This window comes from Micropterus dolomieu, linkage group LG10 (assembly GCF_021292245.1).
Source record: "Micropterus dolomieu isolate WLL.071019.BEF.003 ecotype Adirondacks linkage group LG10, ASM2129224v1, whole genome shotgun sequence".
NCBI lineage: Eukaryota > Metazoa > Chordata > Actinopteri > Centrarchiformes > Centrarchidae > Micropterus > Micropterus dolomieu.
The window spans coordinates 15,886,355-15,905,043 of NC_060159.1; the positions used below are offsets into that span (position 1 = coordinate 15,886,355).

At 41.9% G+C, this 18,689-nt stretch overlaps 1 protein-coding gene across 6 annotated transcripts in view; it reads right to left on the minus strand.

Annotated features, from left to right (window-relative positions):
• stxbp5a (syntaxin binding protein 5a (tomosyn)) overlaps positions 1 to 18,689 on the minus strand; it is a 111,344-nt gene that overhangs the window by 50,994 nt on the left and 41,661 nt on the right. For all 6 annotated transcript variants that reach the window (XM_046060179.1, XM_046060181.1, XM_046060184.1 and 3 more), the window contains 3 exons: positions 18,434 to 18,515; positions 17,165 to 17,265; positions 2,795 to 2,929 (listed from right to left, as the gene is read on the minus strand). In XM_046060179.1, the coding sequence (XP_045916135.1) occupies positions 2,795 to 2,929; positions 17,165 to 17,265; positions 18,434 to 18,515 (318 nt within the window). The remainder of the gene's footprint in view (positions 1 to 2,794; positions 2,930 to 17,164; positions 17,266 to 18,433; positions 18,516 to 18,689) is intronic.

Genomic DNA, 18,689 nt, shown 5'->3' on the forward strand with positions numbered 1-18,689 from the left:
CGCTCACAACTCCCAGGTCAGCGCTGCCACTGGTATGTCCCCCTTCATGTGCGCCTTGGGTTACCAGCCCCCCCTGTTCCCGTCCCTGGAGGAGGAGGAGGTGGCCGTCCCCTCTGTGCAGGCCCACCTCAGGCGTTTCCGCCGGATCTGGAGGGAGGCCAGGGCCGCCCTTCTCCGCACTGCGCCCCGCAACCGCCAACTGGCAGGCCGCCACCGGGCCCCTGCACCCACCTACCGGCCTGGGCAGCGAGTCTGGCTCTCCTCCAGGGACCTTCCCCTGCAGGTCCCTTCCAAGAAGCTCGGCCCCCGATTCATCGGCCCCTATCCCATTGAGGCCATCGTTAACCCCTCTGCAGGACGCCTAACCCTCCCGCCCCACCTGAAAGTCCACCCCGTTTTCCACGTCTCTAGAATCAAGCCTGTCGCCACCAGCTCCCTCTCCGTACCAGTGGCAGCGCCTCCCCCTCCACGGATGATTGATGGTCACCCCGCCTACACGGTGCGCCGGCTCCTGGACGTGCGGCGTAGAGGTCGGGGATACCGCTACCTGGTGGACTGGGCCGGTTACGGCCCAGAGGAGCGCTCCTGGGTTCCCTCCAGCCAGATCTTGGACAAGTCCCTCCTGACTGACTTCTACAGGGCTCATCCTGACAAGCCGGGTGGGCCGCCTGGGGGCGTCCGTTGAGGGGTGGGGCCCTGTTGTGGGGACAGCCCAGCTGACGGTGAGTGTCCTGGTTTTACTTTTCTTTTTTTTTTTTCTCACTTTATTTCACCCATTGTTTTGCTCTGCCTGCCTCCCTGTGTTCTCCTCCTCCTCTCTCCCTCGGCTCCTGAGCCCAGCCAACTACCTACACCTGCACCTCATCAGCCACCTCGTCAGCCTGCCACACCTGCCAGTAATCAACCTCATCCCAGCCTGCATTTCAACCCCGGTTCTCCACACCATCCTCGCTTGATCGTCGTTGCTCCTTACCCGGTGCCACCTCTATGTCCAGGCTCTCATGTTCCTTGTTTTTTTTTTTCTCATTTTCCCTGCATTTTGTCGCTCCAGTCACTAACCCTGTCTTTCTGTCTGTTTTCCCTCCCAGGTTCACTCACACTCGTCGTCTGTTCAGTCGGCTGGGCTCATCCTCCGGTCCTCACCTCTCGGGCTTCCTCCACGGCGCCCTCCCGTCTCCTCCCTGCTCCTCGCCTCACCACCCGTGCCTCGCCTGCTCCTCGGTCCTCCGTGCCCGCGTCCCCTGGCATCCACCTCTCCTCCCTCACCTCTTCCCTAGCCCCCTCCGTGAACCCTCAATAAAACCTCCTTCCCTCTGAGTGTTGCATTTGGGTCCTTTCTCTCCCGTCTCCTAACAACATTACCCTTTTCACGGCGGCTGTGGCTCAGCAGGTAGGGCAGCTCGTCCCCTAATCACAAGAGGCTTAACTCCAAATTGTTACCAGTGCCTTGCACAGTTACTTGCTGCAGACTGTGTGTCAGACAGGATGACTAAATATACAAATGCACATATTCTTCATAATAATAAGGTGGTGCCTCATAGAAAGCACTTTTTCATGACCACAGGAACAGCTTTGGAATAGATGTGATATGTTGAAACAATGTGTGGAAGGGCAGGGGAAACAACATGATGCAGGTGAAACAAGGTGAAGAGGAGCGGAAGGTACTGTAGGTGAAGGGGGGAAAAGAGGAGTTAAGCAAAGAAAAGTGGATGTTATTGCTTGTCCTTCCGACAAGTAGCACCCCAGAATCTACCTCTCTATCTTATCGTCCACATCTACCCTCTATCTCGTCTGTCACTCTGTACCTCCCTCTTCTGCCCTTTCCCCCCCTTTAATCGGAAAACTTTTGCATCTAACTCTCTATCCTCACCTATCCACATGACTCCTCTTCTGAACCATCTCCTGCTCTGCCCTCTGTTACCTGCATTTATCCCTCTGTCACCGCTCCATTCCTCTCCTTCATCACTCGTCCTCCCTATGTGTCCTTTTCCCCAGGCAAAAGCCCTGTCTCACCCATTCCACTCCTGTCTCCTCTGTCATACATTCTGCCGTCTCCTCTCTCTCCCACCACTCACTCTCGCCTCTTCTTCCCTGCAGCGCTGTTGACGAGACGTCTGTGAGTACCATACACTGATCTCGGCAGACACCTGTTCCACCCCCTCTCTCCCTCCCTCCTCCTCTCTCACTCCCTCCTCCTCTCTCCCCTCTCTCTGCACACACACACGCGCACACACACACACACACACACACACACACGCGCACCGCACGCGCGCGCGCAGGAGGGGATGAGGGGAAAGCGTGAAGCAAAATGCTCCAGTGAATAATTTAAGTCTCTACAGCAGGGAACCAAAATGGAGCCTGTCAAGCAGACAGATCCATTGAAACAGCAAAGCGACAGGTCGCTCACTTCCTGGAGTCCGATACTGTGCCTGGAAATGATAGACTGACTAATGATTCTTGCTTATCTCATTACATTAAAACTACAATAACCTACTGAAAGGTAAAATGCTGAATACACAGCATCCCTCATCTCACTTAAGTGCTGCAAGGTGAGTCAATAGACCCTGAGATCAGTGTTGCAGTGCTGGCGATATCAGTTTGATTCCTACAGGGTTCAAATATTGATCTACTTATCAGTGACTCCTTTTGGATAAGAACACCCTCCATATGGCACAAAACCTATACTGCATTAGAAATTGTGCAGTATATGAAGAAGAAGAAGACGAAGGAGAGAGCAAAAGCAAGGAACTTAAGGGGCATTAAGAGAGCAGCATCAGTGGGCAGTAACACTCACAGTTCAATGGCTTTGTTCCACATGATGACGTAGCCTGAGAGCGTAAAGGACTCCACGTTGACGATGTGGATGTTCCCTCGTTCTGTGCCAATGTACAACCATTTGCTCTGGAAGGGCAGGTGGCAGAAAGTTATTCTGTGAAGAGAAGGACAGGAGACATGAGTTGAAAGAGCAGAGAATGACAGAGGGGAGGAGGAAAAACGGTGGACAAACCAGGGGGAAAGATGCAGACATCCGAGAGAGAAAGAGGCTTCTCAAAAATCGCTCGACATCCAATTTTAACAAGAGACAAATTATGCGAAACTTTGAGAGGATTATTTACCACTCCATCAGGTCAAAGCAGTCGAGATGAGAGTGGCTAACCAAAGAGATTTTTGAGCCATTCAATCAGCGCCTTCTCTCCAGACCTACAGGATACATGAGGGCAGAGACACCCATAATTCTCCTGTTTTCATCATCACCCCCCTCCATCTCCTCTTTTCATCCATCCATCAGACTTAAGTTTAATGAGAGGTTATAAACTCTTCCCTCCTTAACGGTGGCTATCCATTCATATTCTCATCCCTTTTTCATCATTTTGTTCTTTCATCCATCCGCTGCTTCAACCTCCAATCCGTTTGAGGAATAATAATGTTCAACCTTGGTAATCCAGCTTGCTAATGTTTCAAGGTCGTCCAGCTCCTCCAGTGATCCTTGCACAGTGGTTTGAGCTACACCTGAAGACTTCAGTGGCCTGTATTTTTAAGACAAAGCCCCTGGTACATCAGAAATAAAGTAAATAAATCTTCTTCATCCATTATTTCCAACAAGAAGGACACACTGGAGTACTTGCCCTGCGTTCGTGACAGATTAGCTCATGTTTGGCAATGGAATCACTCTTCACATCAAGTTTAATATTTGAATGCAATATCTGCTGTCAAAGACGGATTGAGTAGATACAGTGGTATGTCAGAAGAAACAAAATAACAGTATGTCAAAGAAAAGAGAATATTACATTCATTTAAAATAAACTGAGTTTTCATTTTGTAATCAGATCAAATGTTATCTTCGTCAGAGATTAATTGATACAACTAGTTTTACATTTATGGCTTGGCCCTGTGCAGTATTCCAGGAAAGATCATGATAACCCCTTCCCCTGTAACCCCGTGTTTCAATTACTTTTTCCAAACTACAAATATGTTTTGCAGGGAAAAATATGATTATCTACATAAAATAAATAAATATCAACATAACTAAGACACATTTTAATTGAATGTATCTGGAAAATATTCACTACACATATATTTCATTTGTCTTCCACACAATATCCACTCCTGGCAACTAAAGCATGATTGATGATGACATTTTTAGGGTTAAAGACAAGTCAAAGCAGCTGGGTATAGTTGGGGGGGAAAAAATGTCATCTTGGTTAAAAATTAACCAAAACGTGCAATCTTCACCTGACATAACCAAGTGTTTTAGTAGCTTAAAACAAATGACATGTGGGATGCAGGAGTCCCACTCTGGTCTCTGAGTCTCTGGTATAAATGTCATGTAAGTTGTACCTAACACATGTAAGGCCTGGCACTTCCTGAACTGGGTTAAATGTTTCATGTGAATTTAATGTAGGCAGTAATTATATTTTCTCCTAAACATATTGGGCAAAGGATATTAGTTGTATGTATATGTATGTTGTTGGAGAAAGGGTTAAACAGGAAAATTATCCTACAGACATACTGTACATACCAAACACGGATCTGTGTAAACATGACCTTGCAGTGACTTTGACTGTCATATCTGTGTGTTTTAGTGCTCAGAAAGCCTTAAACCCCATCCCCATCTCTCCATCTCATCTATTACATCTCTGCCCCCAAGTGCTCTGCTCTTGAATGAATATGTTAATTTTTATTTTGGAGGAGAGGGATCAGGCCTCTTGACATAAATCTCATTCACACAGTCCAAAAATGTGTACAGAGACACACCAAACCACACACAAAACAACTCTTAACCCACATTTACATGCAGAAAGAAAAAGGCCTAGCTTAAATATCAAATAAAGTATTTAAATCTCAGTGTAAGTTGGCTTAGAGCAATGACTTTTCTTGCAATCCTTTCTTCTGCAACATACTAATTTGATTTGCTAAACACATTTTGTCTACTAGATTGCATTCAGGAGCAATGTTGTTCCAAAAAAAAAAATCTTTAAACACAGAGGTCATTGGGACTAGTTTAGTGATAGGTGAAAGCACAGGACTCTGATATAGGAGACTGTGTTCTAGCACCCAGCCACTGCTGTAAGTGATCTTGGTTTTGGTTTAATATTAAAGTCAACATGTCCTGTCTCAAAGTCAGTGATGACTTTTCCATTATGTAACCAAGAGCACAACTTTCCCTAAACTTTAACTGAGACTTAGTTGGCTTAAGATTAACATGCTGAAAACAATCGGTCAGAAAAACAAATGAAATATGTTGACAAATACTTTCATTTTAAATGTTTGTCGATTAAAAACGTAATGCAGGGAGCATTGTTTCGAAAAATTGTAATTTGTACATGTATATAGTAGGGCTGGGCACGTTTACAAATTAATTAATTAATAAATAACGCCAACAGTTATTTTATAGCGCATTAATGCAGTATTTATTATTATTATTTTGAAAGTGAATCTGAATACACATACAGTCAAACCATGAGTCACAGGAGGGGTGGGATTTTGATCAGCCTGCAAATCAGTCACCCAAACAAGCAGTGGAGGGAGGCTTCGGCAGACTACGCTGGATGCAGCATGTGGGAGAAGTAGGTAAACAAAAGCAAGACAAGCGATCAAATGCCACAGCGAAGTGGATAGCTACACACTGCATGTTGATTAGTGTAGCCTATTTAACTCAGGTTAGAATTATAGGCTACATAACTTTACCTGATAAGCCTTCATCTAGTTTTGCGAGGATGCTCTGCGATGCGAATTCCTATTTATTAAAAGTAATAGATTCAGCTAACTCACAAACAGGGGGGATCAGTCTCTCTTCCAATGATTTGTGCTGCGCGTCAAGTTCAAGACAATTGAACTTCGGCGGTGGGCGGGCATGTGCGTGAGGCGGCCACTTCACCTCACTCTAAGAGGGACACTTGCTACTGAACATAGACTGTTTCTGCTGCTCCCTAATAAAAGAAAAATGTTTCTGCTGATACCTGTTCAGAAAAAAAACAACAAGAAAACAGATTTATAGTAAAACTTTGATTAATAGCCCAGGCATTTATTTGCTAAAGTCACTGAATTGACCCTGCATATATTTGGGTCAGGCCTTTAATTCCACTTGCACAAAACTGAAGTAGGCTACTATGAAACAGTTTATTTATTTCAAACAGAATATTACTTGTACAAAAATTATCCAATATCAAATACACTTCATTTGATCTAGCGCTGAGCTATGTGCTTTTATTTTGAAGGCAGCAACGTAACGAAAACAACAATGGGGTGCAGGATAAGAGAAATGTGACAGAAGTTAGCAGACAGAGAGCGATAGACTTCACTTGACAGTATTCACAACTTGGACAAATTTTTATGAATAGCTGTTTTGATTCTTTTGACCTTTACAGACTAAAGGAATATAAATAATCAATCACATCCGGACTTAAGGAACACTGTTTTTTCCTTTTCATCTCTTGTAGCATGTCGGTTACACCAGTAAATCTTTAAGAATTAGACTTCGGGGCTTGTTGTTTCCGTTACTTTAACTGAACGATTGAATTGTGAAGAATCTAACCGATCTAACAATGTGTAGCATATCCATACTGACATATTGATCATACGTTTACACATTAATGTTTGTATTAACTTAGAAGCAGCTAAAGCGGGTGACTCCGCAGTGTTTAAGAAGTTTTATACATTCAAAGAACTTATTTAAAAACCAGACCAGGCGTTTAATGGAGTTTATTACTGCGTTTATTTGTCAAAATGTGTTCCCACACCAGGCCAGTACACGGGGTAGGCTGCTATTTGGGACTCGGCTATTACTTGAAGTTTTACGATATATATGTTAACCTGTTGCTCAGAAGGTAGCTGTTAAGATGTTATGATTGTGGCTCTGGACTCTGATGGTGACTTGTTTTAGTTAGATAAAAGGTAATGCCCTGGCAGTGGCAAATAGCTTTTGTTTTATATTTGATGTGATTACATTAATGTTTAAGTTGAGACTTACAAGAAATATTTTATTGCTACTGTGTAAAGGGAATACTGCTGGTAAAAAGCACCTTATTTGTTTAAAATGTTTGCAAACCATATGATATTGCACTTTTGTGTATATAGCCGTACATTTAAATTAAAAGTGTGCAATACACTACTTTAGAATTCATTATTGAATTTTGCACATAACAATGCAATTAATCGCAGAAAATCATGCGATTAATCGTAATGCAAAAAATTTTAATCTTTGCCCAGCACTAGTAGATAGTTGTATAGTATATGAACAAAATTCCTAGGAGACAGAGTTGCAAGAGTATGAGCTGCCTTACTAACATGGACAGTTGATCACACACACACTTAACAAAGCAAGATAACTTAAGAACTACATGACTTTTCATGACAACTTGTGGCATCTTTATATCCAGTAGGCAGACTGTCTACAGACAGATGTGCCTCATCTATGCATACGAGGGCCCAATGAGAATGTTGGTTTTGTAAAATACAACCACTCTGTGTGCATGGATGTCTATTTGTCTCGTATTTATGTGCCTGTACATGCTTGTGTGTGTTTACATTTGCATGTGTACATGCTACTCAGCATCTGATATGAATTAATGTTGTATCTAAATGTTTGATCTGTGTATGTGCACACACACAAGATAACTGATGAAGTGTTCGGAGAGCCAGCATGAGAGAGCCAACTGAGAGGCAGTGTCAGGGGCATAATTATACAAATTTGCTCGCAATTTAGAAGTGTGTGTCCCTTTCTGTGTGTGTGTGTGTCCCTTTCTGTGTGTGTGTGTGTGTGTGTGTGTGTGTGTGTGTGTCTCTGTGCATGTAAATATGCACCCAATTGTTTGTGCAAGTGTACTTATGTGTGCGTGTGATTGTGTTCACACTTGTTGTTGCATGCACGTGTCTCCTGGTGAAATCTCCGGCTTCAAGTGGTCACGACACACAAAGGCAGCTGCCAGCTTGCAGGCTCAGGGCCAAATACATTGCCTCGGAAATGACAGACGCCTGCCACACACACACACACACACACACACACACACACACACACACAACTCTGAGGCTAGCTGCACTGTAGGCTAGACATATGAGAGCACGGTTCACTTCAAATGAATTGGGGACTTCAGAAAATCATCATTTGTAATGCATGGTTTTATGTCATGTTCCTATTAAAGAGGACCACTGCTACAAATGGAGTAATCTGTACCCGAGTGGCATTAGAAAGACACCAGTTTGAATAATTTTGGAACACAGGAAACAGGGGATATAGACACAGACGCAGAACAACAGGCAGAGTAGATGCAGTTTTACAGACTTTATTGACAATATGTGTAGCTTACAACTGAGGTTAGACAGGCAGACCAAAATAAGGCAACAATAAAACACCCCAAAACTGTGACACATTTGATGTAAACTTCCTTGATCTAGTGTTGCTTCCCTGTTTCTGAACAACTTTTAATAAAATGCCCTTGAGCAAATCATTGACCACTAACTGCTGAATGGTTAAAAAGACAATAATGTACAAAAAGGATATTTCTTTGTTCCTGTAATGAGAGTGTCTTTGCTGCAGCAAAACAGTGATAATACAGTGACTGAGCTTTAATATTATGTAAGAATATAATGTATCAAAACATTTTAATTATGTAGGTATGCTTGTGTGCACAATAACTTTAGGGAAAGCTTACAGAAAGAGGATGAGGAATGATTTTGTTTCAAAATATAATAATACTTGTCATATACTGTATATTAATCAAAGCTGTATCTGTTAATCCTCTGCTGTATCATCTGGCCAATATTCTTGTTTAAAAGGATCAGAACATAAAGGAGTTTTAGAATAATTGAGAGTGCTTTTTTTTTGGAATTGGTGATTCGGGCAAAGACAATGCAAAAAAAAAGCTGATTAAAGAGGTGGTATTATGCTTTTTGGCTTTTCCCCTCTCCTTTATTGAGTTATCTCTCTTTTTTGTGCATGTAACAGGTTTGCAAAGTGAAAAAGCCCAAAGTCCAGCCCAAAGGGAGTTCCCATCTCCCACAGAAAGCACTGCTCTGAACCGCTTGAAAACAGCTCGTTTGTAGTCCAGCCGTTTCCCTTCCTTCACTGTGACGTCACAATGAAAACACGTCATAAAGCTTGCCAAGCAGCTAGCGGGGGTCAGGCACACACCAAGCTAGTCTGAGCACAGGCCCTTTTATTTTAGTTAAGCCCCTTTTCCACTGCACAGTACCAGCTCGACTTGGCTCGACTCGCCTTTGTAGAAATGTTGTACCTGTACCTGCTTCCAGGTACTTTTTTCATATCACCTCACATCCGTCGAGGTTCCAAGCGAGCTGAGGGATACTAAAATGTAACCTGAAAACACAGCAGACTGCTGATTGGTCAGAGAGAATATTCACTATTCACTGCATCATCATCGCGTGCGCCAGAGAAGAGGCCAGCAACATAAAGTTTTATATTTTACAGTTTCCATATGCAATTTCATCACTAAATCCATTTCTGAGAAGTTTTGAGGTGAGAAATCAACTGTGTAGATTTCGAATATTGACAGTTTTATGAGAAGTGATGGCGGAACAAAAATGTATTGAATATTTTTGGAGTTGAGGAGCTCCGCAAGTGGCTGGGTGGGATGCCTGTGCCAACCCGCGGGAGGAGCGCGTGAGGCCGGTCAGCCGCCCGCTCACAGACCACTGCAGCAACAACAGCAGAGGAAAACACAGCTGGAAGGTTTTTATACCGCTTACCTGTCTTTACATTCTGAGTAATGTTGAAACGTTTTAACTGCTGTGTGGATCGCTGGTGTGTGTCGCATTGAACATTACGTTACGGCAGTTGTGTGTGGCGTCGCTATGACGACAAGCTACGTACTATCTCCGGGTACTATCTGCAATGGAAAACGGAGCAGGGCCGAGTAGAGTCGAGTCTATCGATTTGCGCTATGGTAGCATTTTTCGGCAAGGCAGCATAGATCGTCAGAACACCGGCAACAGTTCAACGTTTAGTCCTAAAAGGCGATGCAACTCCGACTCTGTTTGGGCCTGGAAATTCACAATCACAACCTGTAAGTATGCTTTATTGGTTGTGAATTATATTCAAAATAAACACGGCAATGTATGGAAGATTTAATTGGACTTTAATATTTGTAACCCACAGACAATCTACAAATGTGTACAATGATGCGCAAATATTTCACAATCTGCAAATGTGTATTTTTACATTTGTGATGTGTAAAATCATATCCACAAAAATACAGGGTGATGTGTACACACAAAACTGTTTTTACACATTTGCAGATTACTTCGTGTGAATTTGTGGGTCATGTTACATTTGTAACTTCCTTTTTACACATTTGTGTAATTATGTCCAATGTGTACTGCGGAGATCTGTAAATAAATATATACACAAATATCTCACAACCTAAAACATGTATTTTTACATTTGTGTTGTGTAAAATCATATCCACAAAAAACAGTGTGATTTGCAAATACACAATTTAATCTGTACAAAGACCTTTCTATTTCACATACAAAGTGCTATTTACGCATTTGTAGATCCATTTCTACACACAAAACTGTTTTTACACATTTGCGGATTGCTTCCTGTCAATTTGCAGGTCACGTGAAATTTGTAACTTCCTTTTTACACATTTGTGGAATTTTGTCCACTGTCCTGCTGAGATCTGTAAACAGAGATGTGTAAGTTTGAGAGTAATTTACTAGCTACACCAGCAGGTGGCAACAGCGACATCCTCTCCCATGAATTGAAAGGATATTCACGGCACCAGTGCACTCTGCACGGCACTAGCTAGCTTCATCCTCATCGGTAGGTACAGAAAAATTTAGATGCAGTAGAGTCCAGTGGGCCAGCAGTTGTTGTAAACGTTGGCTAACACAGCTAAAGTTATAGCTATAATGCTAATGTTACACTGATGTCAAAGCTACTGAGCAAACGTTCAAATTGTTTGGCCAATTTTTATGTAAAATTGAGTTGAAATATGGTGATTTTTGTAGTGGTTTATGGTAAGATGTGGAACAATGATGTTGTGTGGTTGTGGACTGGTAATAACTTATATCATCTGCTAGGTTACGGTCGCAGTCTGAAGCGGCTTTGATTTGGATCACACAACCTTGTTACTTACGACCCGCCCTTCTCTGCTTCTGATTGGTTAGTAGTCCTTACCTGGGAATTGCGCATGTGCAACTCCCAAAAAAGATTTTATACAAGTAAGATGCATCACTATGTAGCTCAAGAGCGGAGCGAACAACACATAGGGTGAAAAGAGGAGCTGCAGCAATGTGCAGTATGAGAAAAATATGGTGTTTTTTGAAAATTAAACATGTTCTGGTACAACCCCTAATTAAGATATTTAACCTGAAAATGAGCATAATACCACCTCTTTAAGGTTGAATAGGTTTAGGTGTTGGAAAAATTGCCCATCAATGTTGAAATAAAAACACAAATTAAACAGAATTCAATGACATACAGTATTCATTTGGCAAAGATCCACACTGGATGAAGCAGTCTGTTCTAATCTGAGAGGCCAAAGACCCCAATCTGCCCACAGGGTCTCAATTAAGAAGAAACTAATCTGATAACACACCGCAGACACACACACACACACACACACACACAGATTGTCTCTACAACACGTCTCCTGAGCACTTTCACACACACACTCTCTCTCTCCGCCTTATATACACAGAACACCTGCGAAAAATCAATCCGAGCCTGTGACTTTATCGTAATTAAAAAATGCAGAGGTTCATTCACCTTCACAGTTTTTAAATACATGCATTTGCACAGTTAGAAGGTTAAGTTGGAGAGAAAAGGCAGGCAGGAAGAAAAATGTTCTGGAGGGAATAAATCCTGTATCAACAGTCCAGCAGCAACCTGAATATCTCAAGAATAAACTCTACTCGGCTAAATAATTACCTTTTTCAAGTGCTTTAAGTATTTTTTATTGATGCACTACCAATGTCGACAAAATACTAAGTAGATATTTTAAGGTTTCAGAGTCTTTTACCTCGAGGGTGCTTGTGACTCCTGCTGGGATCAAACATGAGATTCAGGCTATTTCAATTCAAATATTAAGTGACTGATCAGCTTCCAGTGGCAGAGATTCAAGCAAATATCAAGAATACAATGACTTACTGTTAGTGATAAAAACAAAATCATCTTAAAACTTCACCACTGAGCAATTAAAAGTGGAGATATCAGGCCTCATTAGTACTGGCGTGAGTGTACATGTGGTGACTCTGGCTCCCCCTGTTATTATCTCCAATCATATTGCCCTGCGTTGACGATTGCATCCACATCTGCAGTGCATTCCTGTGAGGCCAGGAGGTGATGAGAGCATCCTACGCCAGAATGACTCGGCAGGATTTCTTTTGCGCTCCTTCCATCCCCATACTCCTACCCACAGACTGACTCACTGCTCTCTGGCTGAGGCCCAGTCCGTCTCAACTCCTCCTTTCCTCCCTTCTCTCCTCTCTCCTAAAGCCTATGATCTGATGTGAATGGATGCTGACGCTGGGGGGGGGGGGCTTTCTGCAACACTGCTTTCACCCATCAACTCAAATTCTGATCAGGAGAAGGAAGGAGAGAAGAAGGAAGGAAGGTGGCAGAGAAGGATTTGTTTCGGAACAGGTCCTCAGATGATAGGAAACGTATATATATTTCAAAAGGTGAATTAGGGTTATGTAGAAAATAAATGTCTTTAATAAAAAAAAGTTAGTGTAGAGGCACATCCAATTAAGATTTTTAGATTAGAAGTGAACCAACTACAATATTTTTTCATTTATGTTAGCCTGCACTGAAGAACCAAGCCATGCTAGCAGGTAGAAAAAAAAGATACTATTAGCAAGAGAGCTGTGCCCAGTTAATGGCAATCCATTAACGTAATAGTTCAACATTTTAAAATACAGTTAATCACTTTTTTACCAAGGGTTGGATGAGAAAATCATTATTACTGTAATGTTGGTGTGCTTAGTATGGAACTATGAAGCCAGGAAGCAATTAACCTAGCTTAGGAAACAGTTAGCCTGGCTCTCTCCAAAGTTAAAAAACTACTAGCATCTCTTAAACTCACTGATTAACATTTTGTATCTTGTTTCGCTAGTCTGTATACAAACACAAATGTAAAAACAACAATTTGTGGTCCTATGGTGAGTTATGTATGCTGGAACTTGTTTACTTTTGTTGTCACCGGGAGGTCAATCAGTAACCCGCAGATATGCTGCACAGAAGTGCTGGTTGGACAGATAAACTGTTGTTCGATATACTACCAAGCTCCCTCTAAAATCACAAATTGTCATGTGTTAATTAGTGAGAAGTTTCTGTTGGTAGCTGTATTTTTGAACATTGGAGAGAGCCACGCCTATCCCAGTTTCAAGTCTTTATGTTAAGCTAAGCTAATCAGCTCAAGGCTCTAGCTCAATGGTTAACACACAGACATGAAAGTGCTTCCCATCCAACTCAAAGCAAGAAACGATTTGGTAAATTTCCAAAAATGAAAACTATTCCTTGAAATACAGGTGAATAATACTACAATAAACCTTTTTATGTGTGAATCTCAGTGATTATTGATGTACCTAGAAGTATGTGGGGTATTTTAAACATGACCGTTTCATTTGAATAGTGGCAGGCTGTTGTTTCTTTTTTATTCTGTCAGGAGGCGGTCGTGGCGGTTCTGGTTGGGTGACTGTCCTTTTGTTGACAGAGGAAATGGCTGCCTTGTCCTCTACACCCTGACAAGTTAAAGTCAAGCACTGAACAAACAGTCAGAGAGGGGAAAAATAAAGGAGCAAAGGTAAAAAGTGGGAGACGGGATAGTTTGCAGTGGAATTTTATAGGTTTTACAGCTCTGTCAGATTCAATCCTGTAACTTGGCGGTCTTAAAAACTATCTACACTGTTTCTTGACTTCACTTCGACAGCCATTCTTACATTCAAACTTTCAACCTCTAATAGCTATTTCGAAATGTAACCTGATGTTATTTCTTTTGACAACTATATTGAAAAGTCTTCATTAAAGCAACAAAGGTGTGCACACCTTTTATAAAAAGAAACAAAGCAGAGAGATATTTAGCCTTTAGAATCAGAAGAGACCTTAAAAGCTTGTCAGACTGCAAGAAACTTGGCTAAACTGCATGAAAGTTGAAATAAGAGGGGCCCAACAAAAGACTGAAACACTTGTTGCCAAGGAGGATTTTTCTATGCTTTGTTGAATCAGCAAAGCCATAAAATTTTTAGAAATAATTGTATTAAAAGCAAAACATATGACTTGTTCCAAGCAGGTTTGCAGGCCCAATGGCACAGAATAACCTATGACAGTTTGGCCAGTATGTCACAGAGTTAAAGGGCAAAATATATGACGATGAATGATATTATTTTTTACAGAAGCCCATAAAGAGGCTGGGTCAAGCAGCAATTTTATCATATTCACTTCCTTCCTTCTCGTCCCTGCTGCTGTACTTTGACTGCTTCTGTGTTGCACTTAACACATAGACAAATACAATCACACTTTTAAGATTCCAGTTCAGCTGAGCTGTATGACTTTGAGATGCAGGAGGAAACCAGAAACTTGATATAGAAGATGCAAACTTGTTATTATTAAGTTGAATGATTCCACACTGTCACATGTACACAGAGCAGAGTGACTGGCAGTCTGCGGGACATCAAAGCTCTCATTTGAAATTGGTGCAGAACTGCAGACTGATGTCTAATGCTCAGATCAACTAATAAGACTGTCCCACTCATGAGGTTCAAGTACTGTATTTATATTTTCTCCCTAAAATGTCCATATATTATGCTTTATGCATGGATGAAGACTGAAAGCCTGCCTTCGTGCTTTTGAAATTTTAATGGGATGAGAACAGGTAATGCGGAGTGGGATATATGGGCCCTCTCAAGCACTCCTACTGCTTGAGTGACCTGTTCCTCTTTCTCCTTTTGTCTTTCCAGTCAATCCTGTTACTCTTCCATTCTCAAATTCTCTAACTACTCTTCTGCACAAGCCTCTTCTTCAGCTTCTTCCCACTGCTTCCGTCTGAAATGACTTCGCAGCTCTTCCATCCCATCTTGACGTCTCTTGAGATACAGTCACTACGCTCCTCTCTGTTCTGATTCTCTAGGTCGCTGCGTTGGACGGCGGTGCTTACCAAATGTCAGAGGCGGTCAAGCGCCTCCTCAAGAACAAAACGCGCCCTAAAAGCCGCTGCCGGCCACCTGTCATTCAAATCAGACATCAGTGCTGTCTCAGATCATTTGCTCTGACGTTTAACCCATTCACCACTTTTCACTGTGACAGATCACTGGCCAATGATATGACTGGCTCTGATGGGTAATCACTGTATCTGTGATTGGAAGAGACAGTGGACACTGAATTCCTTGAGGTGAGGTGATTCTGCACTGCACTCATTTTGTATCTCAGAACTTAGACAACATTTGGTAATGAAAAAAAGTGACGTTGGAAGAAATTGGAGGGATGATGTCATGGCTGTTTTGCATGTTTTTGTCTCTTCCATATATTATACCATCATGAATTTTTCAAAGCATACTGTTTGGCTTTATCTTCATTCAGTTTCTTTAAGAAGACATTTTTTTTTTATTTCAATGTGACATTTTTAAATCTGCAAGATCTGCAAAAGGATGTTTTCCTCATGTAATTGTTGTTGTAAAAGTTGTAAAAGTGTTGGTGCATTCAAGGACAGTCTGAAATTTGCAATTTGAGAATTGACTGCTGAACATTTTAATATAGGAAGGAACAATATTCAAAGCAAATCTCTTAAACCAAAACACATGACTGCTAGTTTGTCTTCTGAATCAGGTTTGGAGATACCTTAACTAATGCGATGCTTTTTTTGCTTGTCAGCCAGAACACAGTTCTTGGATATTGGATTGTCCTTGATGTAGCACCAAGGAGAGTTTTGGAAAGGCCCCCTGGTGCCAATGGTATAACCAAATGTAATAACACTTTTCTGGATAGTGGAAAGTAGAGGGGTGAGAGCAAATTAAGGGGTAGAGAGCAGAGGGATGATGTGCACCAAAAGTCCCTGGACTCAAATCAGGGACGTTGCTGCTATCATATGGTCAGTTTCCCAAACCCCTACTTAGAGCTGCAACGATTAGTCAATTAAACCAATAGTGGTCAACAATTAAATTAATCGCCAACTATTTTGATAATTGAATAATTGTTCAGGGTAATTATTCTAACAGATTTCTCTGATTTCAGCTTCTTAAATGTGAATATTTCTTTGGGTTGTGGACAAAACAACAAGGCTTTGGCAGACACTGATCGGCATATTTCACCATTTTCTCACATTTTATAGACCAAACAACTAATCGATTAATCCTGAAAATAATCGACAGATTAATTGATAATGAAAATAATTGTGTGACAAAACAAAGAGTTCAGCCTTCTGAAATTAATTTTACAAAACTGACTGCCTTAAATGTAATCTAATACCTCATGGTATGCTTTTAAATAAAGGAGTTGGAACTAATATTAAGTATTAATGTACACAATAGACTAAAAATGCAAATTCAGCACTATGGTTCCTAAAGGATTTCGGCCATATCATTCAGTTGGCTTCGTCTGATGAAGGTAAACCGTATTTCTCATCATGATTATCAAATCAATCTGAATCTCAGACATTTTAATTTCATACACCAATCCACCATTTGTGTGCATATGTGTACTTGCATAGCTGTGTGCCTTGTGCATATTAAATGCTTGTGTGAGTTTATGTTTATGTTCTGTGTGTGTCTGTGCACATAACAACCTGCTGGTATAAACCTTCAGGTGTTTGGGTGGCTTCACACCTGTGCCCCAGTGAGGGGAAAGCCTCAAAGGCCGAGTAAGTGACCCAAATAATGAGTGTTCAGAGAGAGAAACCGGGAGAGAGAGCATCAGCCTCTCTGTCACCTCCTGTGCTCTGTGCACAGTTTTGCAGGCGCGCAGACACATTTGCCTAATGAAATGTTGTCTGTTTGCATACAGTATGACAGTCAGCGAAAACTAACAGTTCCCACAGGCGGCAAAACTGTGACACTGGCCCTGCTCGGAAGGACACAGTTCACGTTGCATCAGAGCGAGTGTGAGGGCCTAACTGAGTAAGGGAGAGGAGGAGGAGAATGGATGTGAGACGGATACATTGACTTAGCTTTCCTTCTTGTCATTTGTAGTTTTGTGTGCAGCTCTTACCTCTCTCTGTTGAACTTGAGAGAGTGGAGGATGGCTGGTCTCTTCTGCCTCAGGTTCCACAGGTGAACACTGTCGTCAGCCAGAGCACTCACCAGCGCACCCTGTCATAACAGAAGGGGCATTTCATTTTATATACGGACAGCACATTCTCTCTGTGAGCATGAGTCACACTGCATTCCCTGGAAACTTAAATCAGGCAGCTTTCTCCCAGGTAACGATGATGATTCATAAGATGTATATGAACGTATGTGTGCGTGTAGGAGGCAATAAAAAATCTCCCTGAAGGTTTATTTGAGCTGCTGAGTCACAGTCACACAGACGCTGACACACACACACACACACACACACACACACAGCAAACACACACAGCTAAACATGAAATACCACATTCCTCATAAATATATAGTAAATCATCAAACAAATTTTTTCTCAGTTTTTTTCCTCATATGAATCACAAAGTGCTGCAGGTACTCAATACGCATAGCATGTTTCCAGCTTGACACTTGACAAAATGCTAAGGGATGTTCACAGAGCCTTGTAGGTTTGCTGCCTGCGCTAGCTTAACATTACTTATATAAAGAACTGCCCATTTTAGCTGAGCAGTTACTTAATACAGGTTGGGTCAGTCGTGGGTTGAGTCACATCTGTGATTTTATAAAAGGACAAATGCAAACAACTGTAGGTTATACAACGTTGTTCCCATGCAGTGTCCTTTGAAGAAGAATGTGACCAGGTATTCGGTGCCACATTTTGATACTCAAGGCTATGAACACAGTAATGCTCAGTACTCAAAAAGTATTGAGGATTGTTACCCAGCCCTGCTGATACCAGGGGAATTTGGTCAAATGACTGATTATACTCTTGGTATACAAGCATATAAGAACGAGCGTTGATAAAACATTGAAAAGAGTGGAGGGAGATAAGCAAATAAGGGAGGTGAGTTACTTTCACACCTATCTTTCATATACCCTTCCCTACAACAGCACACAGTACAAACTACTTCTGAACATTTTAAGGCGTAAAATGCGATTACCAGGGATGAGCATTCATGAATCAGTCCGTAAGTCTTTATTAAATGATATACAGCACAGTGTACTTTTTTTATAGAAGTGGAATATTGGTGCAGGATAATAATTTTCTTTTACAATAACACAAATACCCACTGAGCTACCTGTCTTGGCTTTGTAAAACAAACTGGTGAGTACAGACGCCTGAGAAGAAAGCAGTGTGCTGTTTCTCTCATTTTTAAATTTTTTTTTTTTTACCTACCTCATTGACGAGAAACTGTAGCTGGATGACGGCCGCTCCACTTTCGTGCTGGCAGTAACACTCCACACCTGGGCGCCCAAACCTGAAAGGTTGTCTGTCAAGGAATGTAAAGTGCCACCAAAGGGATGTGTCACCAAAACCACTAGTTTTTGTTTGCGTAGGCAGCTCAGTACGCACTGCATTGCATGAGGTTGAATGTACGGTAGCCCAGAACAAGTGCCTCAGGGTCAATTGCACCCCGCTACACCCAATTCAA